This window comes from Chrysemys picta, chromosome 2, assembly GCF_011386835.1.
Source record: "Chrysemys picta bellii isolate R12L10 chromosome 2, ASM1138683v2, whole genome shotgun sequence".
Classification (NCBI taxonomy): domain Eukaryota; kingdom Metazoa; phylum Chordata; order Testudines; family Emydidae; genus Chrysemys; species Chrysemys picta.
Window position 1 is genome coordinate 205,874,108 of NC_088792.1, and position 13,501 is coordinate 205,887,608.

General features: G+C 43.1%; 1 protein-coding gene and 1 long non-coding RNA gene across 4 annotated transcripts; one reads left to right on the forward strand and one right to left on the reverse strand.

The window, feature by feature from the left end:
• Positions 1 to 1,311: 1,311 nt before the first annotated feature.
• On the reverse strand, positions 1,312 to 3,979 carry LOC135981687 (uncharacterized). The gene is made up of 2 exons (XR_010598824.1): positions 3,841 to 3,979; positions 1,312 to 2,770 (listed from the first exon to the last, which is right to left on the reverse strand). It is a non-coding gene; the product is annotated as an uncharacterized LOC135981687 (long non-coding RNA).
• Positions 3,980 to 4,048: 69 nt separating this feature from the next.
• On the forward strand, positions 4,049 to 9,854 carry TMEM200C (transmembrane protein 200C). Of its 3 annotated transcripts, none has more exons than XM_005303143.4 (3): positions 4,050 to 4,460; positions 6,472 to 6,576; positions 7,275 to 9,854. In XM_005303143.4, exon 3 carries the CDS (start codon positions 7,318 to 7,320, stop codon positions 8,944 to 8,946), a length of 1,629 nt encoding a protein of 542 aa, XP_005303200.2. In that variant the 5' UTR covers positions 4,050 to 4,460; positions 6,472 to 6,576; positions 7,275 to 7,317; the 3' UTR covers positions 8,947 to 9,854. The 3 variants fall into 3 exon arrangements, with proteins under 3 accessions (XP_023964475.2, XP_005303200.2, XP_023964465.2); XM_024108697.3 differs by having other exon boundaries at positions 6,476 to 6,576; XM_024108707.3 differs by lacking the exon at positions 6,472 to 6,576 and having other exon boundaries at positions 4,049 to 4,460.
• The last annotated feature ends 3,647 nt before the right edge of the window (positions 9,855 to 13,501 follow it).

Genomic DNA, 13,501 nt, shown 5'->3' on the forward strand with positions numbered 1-13,501 from the left:
ATGAGGGTATAATGTACAAGGAGGGCTTTCACATGTATTTTCTGTGAGGATGAACTTATATAACTCACTGATGGTTCTGCTTTGCTCCTTTGTATCTGAGCTACCAAATCATCATTAGTTTGTGATAATATTCATCATACCACACTCCCCGCCATTATGCACTTTCTGTCTCCCCATTTATCTTAGGCCTTGTCTACATAGGAAAGTTTTTTCCATATAACTTAAGGTGTGAATTTAAACCACTATAACTCCCATGTCGACACTCTTATTCCGGTAGGGGTGCCTCTTTTTTCTTTATTGTTGTTCTTGTTGTTCATCTTATATAACTTGGGAAGTGATTTAAGCTAAACCAAAGAAGCCACTTTTATACTAGAATTAGAGTGTGCACATGTGGGGGTTATACCATTATAATTATACTGGTATAGCTATGTAACTATAACTGCGAAAACTTTCCAGTGTAGATAAGTCCTTAGATTCCAACAATAATACTCTGAGCTGTTAGTTTATATATCTTTAAAGTGTGTGGACACAATGGATACAGTCTTATTTTACAGTGCACATAACAAATATACTATAGATTAAATTTAAAATTAAAGTGAGCTTTTAAGTGAGAATGAGCGATGTGACTAGAAGCAACCCAGAGTTTTATCCCAGAGAAGTGCCCATCCTTCCTGTACAGCTGGCACTCTGCTAGGGTGGCAGGCCAGGGTTTGAGTTGGGAATGACCCTCCAACAGTCAGGAGGTCCACTCTTAATCTGAGTCTGAGAGATTGTAAGGATGAGTTACTATGGAGAAAGCTGAAGCCTGTTCAAAGTTTATCTCTTCATTCTATCTTTTTATTTTAACATTCATCTCATACTTAGATTGTAAAGCACTTTAAGGCAGGTACCAACTCTTTAGTATGTCTTTGTACGGTGCCTGGCACAATGAGACCTTGATCCATGATTGGAGCCCATATGTCTTACCTCAATACAAATATACATATATATCTGCGTTAAGATAAAGAAACGCAAAGAAATGTGAGGGATATATGCAAAATTTCAAAGAGTGAATATTTTTACACATTTCCTGTGCAAAAACTACATTAAAAATGCAAATGCCCTTTGAAGAATTATTGTGCCAAATATAAAAACAAATACATGTATTAAAGTATAAATCAGAAGGTCTGCTTTATGTGCAAATCTCAATGCAATCTTAACCATGGAGCCACTGTCAATGCCTCCATACTGTTAGATTATCTGAAATAGTGGACTTCAGATATCTGAATTAATCCAAACATATTCCAAACATATTTGATAACCAACCATGTAGTCCCAAGAGTTGTATTTTTCTTAGATAGGTAAGGTTACAGAATACAATAAAATATACCCATACTAAAGGCTCTAGGTTTCTTGACAATTAATTAGTCTCACAACATAATAACAACCACCCAGAAGCATTAAATAATCATATGTGGATAACACATAAATGAGGCCTGCTAGCAGCATTAAGCAATCAGTATAAACATTACACAGACAATTACAAAGTCACTCAGCCAAATAGTAAACCAAATCAATAGAAAAGCTCCCTTCCACCTCCACCCATCACTTCTGGGAGTATAAAAGCAACCTTCCCCAAAGCACCCTATCAAATAAGAAAATGGAATAGTAAATGTTTGATCAGTTTTCAATATGTTTCTTAGTAAACAAGAAGGCACAGTAGTTTAACGATGTACATCTCAGCATTGTAACTTGCTATAAGGAGTCAGGTTTGTGATTATAGGGATGTGTGAGATCAAAGTCCAAGTCTTGTGATTATACAGCTAGTCTCTGTCTTTATATTACTGTATCACTTTATCATCTTTATTATATTATTGTTGTTGTTGTCATCATCGTCAAGAGCTTAGCTGCCTTTCTTTTTGCAATACCTGGACTGGACTACAATGTCCTTTGTTTTGTATGTTTTGAAACCCCTGAGTATCAAGGAGATGGCCTAGTGACTCAAAACTTTTTAAGCTATTTGAGGAAGGTATAAATAAAATGCTTTGTCTTGACAGAAATAGAACAAGTGACTCAGGTAGGGAAAGGGTCTCTTTTCCCTGTAAAACCTCTGTCTTTCTCTCTTTATCTCAGGGACTCTTCAGGGAGAGTCTGGTGATGCTGCATTATTGATGTGATACAGGTCTCCAGTGGAAACAGATGTGATATGTTTGGTTTCCTCTGATATCCTGGGTCGAACACAAATCAAATTACTGAACGTCAGAAGACTCAGGTTCAATTAAACAGTTCAAAGCGCAGTTTGAAAAGCAGTCCTTGAATACTAAATCTTAGATTTAGGCCCTGTTTCAGAAGGAAAAGTTTGATGTGTACGAGAGAAACTGTGCCCCAAGCCATTTTGACAATACAGCTTTCAGCAGAGATTAAAATGCATATAGGAAGTATGCCCCTTCGGGATTTGTTTGTTCTCAAATCAGGCAATGATAGCTGGGGTCAAAAGCATTTAATAGCAAAAACCTGAAGGAATATATATTTAACCTCTCCCTACAATTCTTCCATTCTGTGTAGAGCCCTATATTTTTAAAATCCCAGTTTCAGATTCAAAACTTTCCCTTTATTGTCCCTTGGAGACTTGTAGTTAGTTGAACACAGGATATTCATGCCTCTCAATAGATCAAGCAGAAGTGGACGAGAAAGGACTGTTTGATCAAAGGCCAGAATCCTCTTTAGCTTGAATAGGAGTCCAAGGCTACATTTACAAACAGGCAAGTGCAGTCTCTCCATTCCAGAAACCCTGAAATATAAAACAGCAGTGAAATCCCAATTAGACATCGAGACTTCCACATTCACTTGGCTGTTTTGTTTAACCTGCCTTTCTGGCTAGTGGTGGCCACCAAATAAAGACCAAGTTCTCCCCCGATTTACACCCAATGCAATCACCCATGGGTCTGTCACTTCAACATGGTAGGTATAAGAGAAACACTTCAGTAAGACACTGTGAGCTGTATTCTGTGGCCTTCAGTCACACAGCTTTGTGTATCTTCAATTTAAGAAGTATCTTCCCAAAGACGCTTAAAGCTGAATTTTGTTTCCTGGAATCTATAAAGGCCAGATCTCATATCTTGGCCATCAGTTTGTCCGTTTCTTCCTTTTTTGCATTCTCCCTCTTTTCATCTGTTTCTTGGATCACTCCTCGGCTTAAAAAAAGAAATCCTCTTGATCTCCCTGCGTCTGGTGTTTCCCCTTTTCAAACAGAATCATTTCATCTTGAAAACACCATCTCTCTCCTGTTTTGCATACAGTAGGTGAGAGCACCGCAAGGGAAAACGTTACTTGGATATTATTTCTAGTGAACATAGACAAAAAACCTCCCACTTTCCCCCCTGCTTGCTGCTCAGGGAGGAAGCCCAAAGAATTGAGATCTATCAGGAGTAAAGCGACAAAATCAGCCAGGGTCTCACCCAGTCGGAGACTGAACAAGAGATAGCTGTTGACAAGAGATTGACAGATCAGTGGAGAGAAGAGAATACACCTCACACCAACTGTGCTTAGACACACTTCAAATTCTCTCCCCCCCCCCAAAAAAAAATATTCACAAATAGAGGGAAGCACTTTAAAAAAAAAATGATGCATTTGGTGCTTCCCTGATTTCTCTCAAAGAGCCAGTGAAGTATTTGATGAGAAGGAACCAATGTCTGACTGTCTTTAATCTCCCCTGCGACCACGTCAATCAGACAGGTAGTTCTGCAAAGAGGCAGAGAGAGATCCAGCTGGGACCCTCCACGGGGCTGGCTGCAGACAATGCCATGGCACCATCCGCTTGCTTCTGGGGGCCGGGGAAGGGATCGGGGCTGGCAAGCTCACCTTGTTACTTGCAGGTGGGCATGGTGGAACAGGCGGCAGCCACGGGAGGCCGGGGGAGGGAGTAGAGAGGAGGAGGGAAGAATGGATGGGGGGGGGGACGGTTCCTAAAGAGGCGAGTTAGGAGGGTAATGATTGCCATCCTGCAGCAATTTCCCTGTGTCATGGCTCCTGTTTCCTAGCAACAGCACCGAGTCCGGCCAGCACAGCAGCAGCTGCCGCCTGAGCACCATTCAAGAGCAGCAGAAGCAGAAAGCAGCAACTCCGCCAGGCTGGCAAATCAACTAGCAACAACAACCACCACAGACAGGAGGAGGAGGAGGAGGCTGCATCTGGCAGGGGGAAACAATAAAACAAGCAGGGAAGGATGAAGGATGGAGAAGGCACAACACTTCTAGGAAACTCCTTGGAATGGCTCTGTCCGGGGGCTCCGCGGGGGTTGACAAGCTCCGGTCGATCCCTCCCGCTTTCTCTGCTGGGATTATGAGCAAGGGCGAGATTACGGATCTGGAGGGGTTGTGTCTGCGCTGAGATGTCCACTTGGGCTGGAAAGTTTCTCCATGGTTTCTTTATGGTGCCTGAGCTCCTCGCTGCCAGCTTTGATTCCCCCCCAGTCTTCCTGGGTAAGTGAGGTTAGACTTGCTGCCATTTTGAGCAATAATTTCGCCCACGATCCCGAAAGGTTTTTTCACCTTACTCTGGTCTGGGGGAGGGGGGTGTAGAGTGGGGCGGAGGGAGTCGATTTTCACGTGTGTTTTCTCTGCCTTGGAGAAAACATTGAATGGCCCCATTACTTTCCTGGAGGCGACAAAATTAGTCCATCGCGTTGATGTGGTTATAAAACGGGGGCCGGGGTGGGAAATTTACAACGGGCTGTTGGCTGGTTGCCAAATCAATTCACGTCTTTGGTCCCGGTTTTGGTGCCCAGCCGGTTTAGAGGCCCTTGCTGGATATTGCACACGCTCTGAGCCTTCGTTAGTAGAAACAACCAAAAGTTCAAAGACCTGGCAGACCACCTGGCGAGCGGTACTCAATCAATAGCTACAGACCTACCTCATTAACAGGCAGCTTCATTGTTAGACATTCTGCCAGCCAGCCATGAATATACTGGAAACTGCACCGAAACTACACCCCATGTAAACTGGCAACTTTGCTAACTCCGTTATGTATAAAGAAATACTGCCAAGCATGCCAGCCACAACATTTTAGTCGCTAGTAAACGTTGCGAAATCTATTGCAGCATGCTAGAAAGTGTCCGAAGTGATGTCGAGCAAATGATCAATCGCTGCAAATTAACATCCTTCCAAATAATTCATTTCCCCCCGAACTGAGAGTATTCTTCCATTTTCTACACATACAAATAGCTGAAGCAACACAAAATCCTGTATTGGTCAATAACAGATAGGCGAGTATCTTAGTCTGTTATTAGTGTCCAGGAAACAAAGTGTTAAACCACCCCCCACCGTGTACGTTTTAAAACCTGTGACTGAGTGAGATTAACAATTCTATTCGGTCTTTGCAGAGCATCCTTAAAATAGTCATTGAGATCCGGGTTAAAACATGACATATCCTCTGGGGATTATTTAAATAGTGCTCACTATGACATAAGTATCAGTTTGTTAATGATTACAGACCACATCCAGTTTATATGGAATGTGATTGTATACCGTGTCTTTCGTCTGTTTGACTTTCGCTGTTTTCTAATAATACAATAATTAATAATAGTTGGTGGTTTAAAAAAAACCCACCCTCCCACGCATCCACCCTTGTTTCTGCGTATTGAAAACGAAGTGTCAAGGCAATATTGATTGCAAACGTTGTTCAGGTCTGATTGCCATCTGTTTTTCCATCTTAACTGAGACAGCATCTTGTCTAGTGGTGTAGTGGGGAGTATCAGATCACAAACTAAGCCACCACTTAAAAAGAAATCATGCTCGGATAATTACACTTGTGTACCAAACCATTCTAAAAAAAGCAAATACATGCTCTGACAATAGGAAAGAGGAGGCAAGACTCCATTCATTGTTAAATTACTCTCAGATATATTGTAGATTCTCTCAAAACAGTGCCCACAGCGATAACACCATTATTTTATGGGAAAATACATTCCGAACAAATGGAACGTAAAACTGTCGAATCTGGGGCTATTTTGGGAATAGGATAGAAACGAAATTTAGAAAAAGCTGGGTGGGGGAAGGGATCACTTTAGATGCTGTTAACCAGCTTTCAAGGCAAGGAATGTAACTTTATGAAGCATGTTGTATTGATTGCTGTCATATTTCCTTCCTGGACATTATTTTAGACTCTTCCCAAAATGAGAGAAAAGCCCTCCTTCAGCATATCAAAGCTTCCCTGAACGGTTTGCAATATCGTGTGAATTGTTCATACTTAGTTGTCTCCCAGCTATTTGAATACTCAGATGATGAATCCTGACGATACCGTAAATAAAGTAACGAATGTTATTTCATATGCCAGTTTCCCGACGCATTATCTTTTTTCATGGTGATTCACTCTTTAATAAGATTTGACATACTATCTTTATATACCAGCTACATTTTAACATGGAGGGGGGAGGGGCAATCATTGCTGTTACATAACCAGTTACTTTGAACATCATACATGTTTCCAAATCAGGCAGCTGTCCAGATGATGTACCCATACCGTAAGCAGAAGAGGATGGGTTTCTAGAGCACTGCAGCTAAAATACGAAGGAAATGATCTGGAAGAAGCTTCCAAAAGGTACTATTATCTGGGTATTCAAATGCTTCCCTTCTGTATTTCCAGTAATTAATTTCCCTTTCACTGACACAAAAAGTACATAATCGGTTAAACTCCCTCAGCTACGTTTAAGCAGTGTAATAAAATCAATGACATCCATAAAACAATTCTTATTGCCCGTCTGGTTTTATTTCCAAAATATCCAGATCACTAAAAGGCACTGGCTTCTGCGTGATACTTCGGCTAACACCAACCCCCTACACTGTGCTGTGTAACCCTGTGACCCTATTAGAGGAACAGGGCCCAGGAAAGATCTCAGCAGCTTCTTTAACGACAGGAGCAGGCTGCCCTGCAGCCTCATTCTCTACCCAGCACGGATGATCTTCTGTTTGTTTGCACTGGTGACACGACTCTTTCCTTAACTCATTTGGAGTCTGTAGAAATCAATTAGCTGTTTGCAAAGAGTGAACTGAGCAACGTCATGGGAGGGATACATGGCTGCTTCTCTTCCCAGGTTACCTAACGGTGCTATCTTGGCTGTCTGGACGCGTAAGAGGGCCCAGCTTGTCAGTGATTGAGACCCTGCTTCTCAGGATTTTAACTAAACAGGGATTTCCCTGACTGTGTTAAAGCACGGGCATGTTGTGAGGTATCTGTCGAGGAGCTGCTCCTCCAGCTCTGTCCCCGGCCCTCACCCTCTTCTCTCCCTTTTGCTGCAGGAGCTGGAGCCGCTCTAGGGAGCAGTGCCCTGGGTAGCCAGCCATGATCGCCACTGGAGGCCTCCTGAGGATCTCGGCCAGGAAACAGGACCCCCTGCGACCCCAAAGCCAGCCTCCCAAACGCAAACGCAAAGCCAGAAAGAAGCGCAAGAACGACGTGGTGGTGGTGAAGGGCAAGCTGAAGCTGTGCTCCGTCTCGGGGCTCATCGCCCTCTGCGGCATCCTGGTGCTGCTTGTGGGCATCGCCTTGGCCGTGGTGGGCTATTGGCCCAAACCCAGCCCCGTCTACCGGGAGGGCAGCTTCGGGGGGAGCAAACACCTGCCCGCGCAGGGCGGCGCCACCAAAAACCGCTCCAGCCGGGGCCAGCCGGAGGCGCAAGGGGGATCCCACCCGGACACCCCTAGAGCCAACTCCTCCTCCTCCAGCAGCAGCAGCCGGGGGTCCCCCCGCGCCGCGCCGGCCCCTTCCTCGGTGGGTTTCCTCTTCCAGCTCTTCTCGGGCTACCTGCACTCGGACAAGCTCAAGGTGCTGGGCCCCCTCATCATGGGCATCGGCATCTTCCTCTTCATCTGCGCCAACGCGGTGCTGCACGAGAACCGCGACCGCAAGACCAAGATCATCAACCTGCGGGACCTCTACTCCACCGTCATCGACGCGCACAGCCTGCGGGCCAAGGAGGGCGGGGGCCCGGCCGCCGCCCCGCTCAATGGCTTCGTCAGTTACGTGCAGCAGGCCCGGGGGCTGGGCGGCGGCGGCAGCGGGGGGGAAGCCTTGGGCGCCGCGGCCAGGCTGGCCCAGAGCTCCTGGCCCCCGGCCCTGGGCGCCCCCGCGCCCCGCTGTTCCTCCTTCTCCGCCTCCCCGCCCAGCCTGGCCGAGGCCGTCTACAGCATCTACCGGGAGCGAGCCGCCCTGGCCGGCCGCCCGCTGGGCACCGCCACCCCTCCCTGCAGCCCCGCGCCCGGCTGGGGCCGGCGCAGCACCGCCAGCTCCCTGGTGGGCTCCTCGCTCAGCGCCTTCACCCTGCTGCCCCTGGGCCAGGCCGAGGGCACGGGCGAGGAGAGCTGCGGCTGGCGGCGGCCGCCGGGCGAGCCCGGGGCCAGGGGAAGCCCTCGGGGCGAGTTCGAGCTGAGCCTGAGCGAGCTCGGCAGCGGCAGCCCCCTAGGGCCAGGGGAGGGGCGCAGGCACACGCGGGTACTGAGGCGCCAGAGCACAAGCTGCCTGCCCGACTCCAGGCGGCCCCTCTCCCTTGGCTCCCCTCAGACTCGGGCTAGCAGCAAGGAGCTGGACTCCACCAGCCTTTTAGCCAAGGCTGCTTCTTCCACCTACTCCAGATCTCTGGATCTGGGCGGCTCGCCTCCCTTCACTCCGCCTGGGGTCAGGAGAGGTTCCCAGTCTGACCCATCCAGCAGCAATAAGGGCTACACGCACCTGGAGGAGGCAGGCACCTCCTTGGAGTCTATTGCCAACACCCCCGCCAGTAAAACCCAGGACTGTGAGGAGGACCCAAAAGGGGAGATCGGCCCCCTAGAGGGAGCCAGTAAAGAACAAACAGTGCAGCAACCTCAGCAAATTCAGAGACAATATACAAATAAAGAGAAGCTCTTCATGATTTCCAGGTCGCACGCCACGGCAGGGCTGGAGGATGGGGAACTGGAAAGCACGGGCGTTTGAACAAACAGAAAGCATCAGGACAACTTGCAAGCCCTCTGCCTCCTTGTGGACGGAACCCGGTCAATATCCAAAGAGCTGCAGTATGTTATCCTTGAATTGCATTCAATAAATTCCCGTAGATGATACCAGGAAACAAAAAATCTTTCTGTCCGATTGTGATTGTATGTTCCATGCAAACCAAATTGTATTACACATCAATAGTCCAGCAAGTTCTTCGAAGCAAATGAATACAATTTTGGACAACATAACTGTGCACTTTATAGTTTTTATTTCTAAGTGCCCCCTCTCCCCCTTCCTTGGGTACTCTGATGCTTGTTTGTCACTAACTGCTTCGAAACCACCACCTCCTGTTCTAGCTCCAGAGCAAGGTGGTTTTCCTTCAGCAAAGCTGAGCCCTCCCCCCTTTGTTTTGGTTAAATCACTCTAAAAGTTTGCAGGGCCTTATGGATGAAGTATCTTCACAAAGAACACTCTTACAGGCATTTGTTTAAATTCTGGAAAGATGACAAGGGAGGAGAGAGTGGAGCTGGACAGAGCTCTCATAATCTAATTGGAACTGTTACAGTCTTAAATTAGAAACCTAATAAGACATGATACTTTTATTAAGTATTATCACACATGTACCAATAGCATTAATAAAAAATTTTAAATAAAAATGTTTAATCATATTAAAACAGTTCTCCCCCCTACAGCGCTTACAGATCAAAGACGACTTTTGTATCAAATTACTAAGTATTAGAGACAAGGTAGAAAGGACGAAGGTTTGTTTATGTTGCTTTTGACATGGTAATAGTAATTTAGTAATATTTTCAAAACAAAGATATTTGGGTTCAATCGCTGAGCACACTGCACTTTAGTACAAGCAGCAGATTCTGCCTTTATTTCTAACCCTTGTTTAACTGGAATTTTAGATGGTAAGGAATCAGAGATTTCAAGATTCTAAAGAGAAAAATTGATTAAGGTTTTACCTTCCATTAAAATTAGATTTTTCATGACTAATACATTAATCTCAGAAACAGTGGCCCATACTTCATAGATCTTTGACTTCCTCAAGAACAGTCACTCTAAGATTAAGTTTTTCTACAATTAAGGCTCCAATCTTGCAAACACTTATGCACATGCTTACCTTTAAGAATGCGAATAGTCCTATTATATTCCGAGGGTGAAATTCTGTCCCCATTGAATTATATGGGAGTTTTGCCATTGACTTCAATGGAGGCAGGATTTCACATTGAGTGAGTTAAATAGCAGGTTTCCTGATGGTTGGACTATATATATAATATATGAATCAAACAGCTATTTGGTAACTGGGAATTATTTAACTTTAATAATTATAATAAGACTGGCATTTGCTTAATTTACTAGAAAAATCTCTTTCAACTCCTAATTTCAGATACCAACAAAATTTTCTATTTCAAATATATATTTAATATGCATATGATGTTTCATTATGTTAACTACAGAGTTATTGAAGTTAAACAATATGATATGTAAGTAGTGCATTGGTTTTCTCTCTCAATTAAGGTTTCCATAATAGATTAGTATTTAGTACATATCTAATAATTAAATATAGGTACAATATAATAAATATACTGATCAGTATGTTTAACTGTGAAGAGTGAAAAGCAACAATAATTATTAAATATAAGAATGAATCATTTTAAAAATATCAGATAAGAGACTGCCATCTTGAGGCTCTACAATTTTCCAATGAGGAAATGAAGTTCCCTTTGGCAACAGAAAGGCACAAGCGTCACAGCCTCATGTACTGTCAATGGCAACCGAGTAAAGTAACCATATAAACTTTGTTTAAGCATTGTTCTTGTTAAACTGCTATCTAATGTTGTTTAGCCAGCCAGTGTGGAAGTGACCAAAATATGTTTTAAAACTGTGTGCGTAGGCTGGAACACTAATTTGATTTACAAAAAGATAAACAAACATGACTAGGCCCTGCATAAAGTGGGCAGCTTAACGGTGTTAGAAGGCAATTTAATCAGAATTGATTTCAACATGATTACTTCTGGCTCAAAATTAGGCCTAACAGTTAGAAGGAAACTGCTGTTCTGTGCTTTTCCCATGATTTCCAGCAGACATCTATTGAAATATCAGGAAAGGGTCATCAGGCACTGAGACAAGAATGCTAGTTATACACAGTTATGGAGATTTGCCTTGATCCAGTCTGGGAAGGTGCCTGTTCAAATCCACATGGGTGCAGAGCAGGAGTCTACCCACCAAATCTCATTGCAGGGTTGGCACCATAGTGGAAAAATGACAGATTTTTTTTTAAATAAACCTGAAAAAATCATATAATATATATACTGTTTCTATTCTCATTCAGTAAAAGTTTATCCAGCCATCTAAGCTATAACAATCACTTTATTTAAAGATAACACAAGATGCGACCCAAACCTTTTATTTGATTAGAAGGAAAGTACTTTTAAATTGCTGGGCTAGAGTTTGGGGGATTTTTTCTTCTTGTAGGACAGTGAGACAGTATTTTATTTCATTGAGATTATTATTAAATTTGTTATTTGTATTTCAGAATCTGTTACATGTGTCAAAATACAATCAGGAAGCCTTTTTAAATAGCACAACTCAATTTCAATGATCACCCTTTTCAATAAGTACTGTTTTAGACTTCTCCTAGGTTGCTGAACATATTGAATAACAGAATGTTTGTATACAGAACTGAGCTTGACCAATGAAATTCCACTTCAGTGGCTAGTAGAGCTGAGTGAATAATTTGTAGCAATTAATTTAATAAACAGATGAAGCCCTTTTTCCAATTTGCAAATTGTCCATGAATCCCTATGATTTTTGCAAATTTATTTGCTAATTACAGTTTTTCATGGAACAATTTATGTAAAGACTTTGCGTTCTGTAGAGTTTGTTCAAAACTCAAGCTGAGTGAGTTACTTTTGTATGGAAATGTAGGTCAAAGGTTAGTGTTTCTGTTTTCTGGTTGGATAAGCTTAACTCCTAGCAGCAGCAGATTTCTTGTGTGAACATTCATACTGTTAATATTAAAGTATCCCTAATGCTGTCAAATTGAGATTGGTTGATAGAGAAGGATAACCTAATCCATTTTAATGGCATCAGACCTGGTGACATAACTCTTTGAGTACCACCTCTTTTGGACATTCATCTCTCCCTGTTCCTGCCCTATCTGGCACGCTGCTTTTCCCCTTGCCTCCTGGACCTGCCCCTACCCCTACCACTTCTGTGTATCAATCAACCTTCACTTGCCCATCTTTTCCCCCTCAGTTTCTCTCCTATCTCGTCCCTTTCCCATCCCTATCCTCTCCCCTCCCCTCCTGGGCATTGAGGTCCTCCTTCCAACCTCTTCCCCATAACCTGTCCCCAACTGGTTGTTCCACATGCCTTAATGGAGGCTTAGGATCTGTACCCATAACACTCTCTGTATCTCTTGCAAATACACTTTGAATATAACAAACATAAATTATCAGGTGTGTGCACTAAGCTAACATATTAAAAGCAAAAGACCTGCAGAGACCAACCATTCCACCAAGGTCCTAAGAAAAATTCCTTGAGAAAAAGCTGGGTTTCTGTCTGAATTCCTCAGGGCAGTTGTATGACTGGCCATAAAGTTGCCACTATCTTTTTGTAACACAGATACTTGTTTTAAACTTGTCTATAAGACAGAGGGGGGAAATGTTTGGGTTTTGAAATGTAAGCAAAGCTACATAGTGCTTGCAGGCCTACCTCTTTTCATGTGAAGTTCAGACAGCCTTAATACAAGTCATTTGGGGAAGAAGTTGTGTGCAGGAGGATAGATGACTTTAGGGAGAATTTGCACGTTAATACAAAGGGACATCTTAAATACTTTAACAATTTTGAAGTCCTCCATATAGCTCAGTATTTCAGAATACCTCTAATATAAACTAGCTTAAAATAAATCTAGTTGAGTGATTATATATATCATGACAATACATTTTGATCAATTTTCTTCTAGTTTTCCATCAGATCCATATGTCGTCTGATGTTTGGGTAAAATTGTTAATACATCATCTGTTCTGTTGCGAGAGATATAATGCAGGCTTTGTTAAGCTATTCTGCTGAAACATTTTGGTTAGGTAATGTTTGTGTGGTTTTTTTTTTTTAAACAATCCTGTCCACAAACGGTAACCCCAAACAGCGAGTCATAGCTTGTGTACAAACATCTTTGCAGCTGGATGTTAATATAAACTCTCCCTATTTAGTGTCATGCACTGCTTGTCACAGCAAATGTTTTAAAAACAGGTATGTTTTCAAGGCCAACATAGAAGCAGCAGCAATATGGATTAAACTCAAAACAATGCACTTTAGCCTCAGCCACAAGAATATTTACTTAAAAAAAAATGTATTAACAGGGCATAGTTTGTATGTTCCATAATGATGATCTACATCAGGGGTCAGCAACCTTTCAGAAGTGGTGTGCCGAGTCTTCATTTATTCACTCTAATTTAAGGTTTCGCGTGCCAGTAATATATTTTAATGTTTTTAGAAGGTCTCTTTCTATAAGTCTATAATATATAACTAAACTATTGTTCTATGT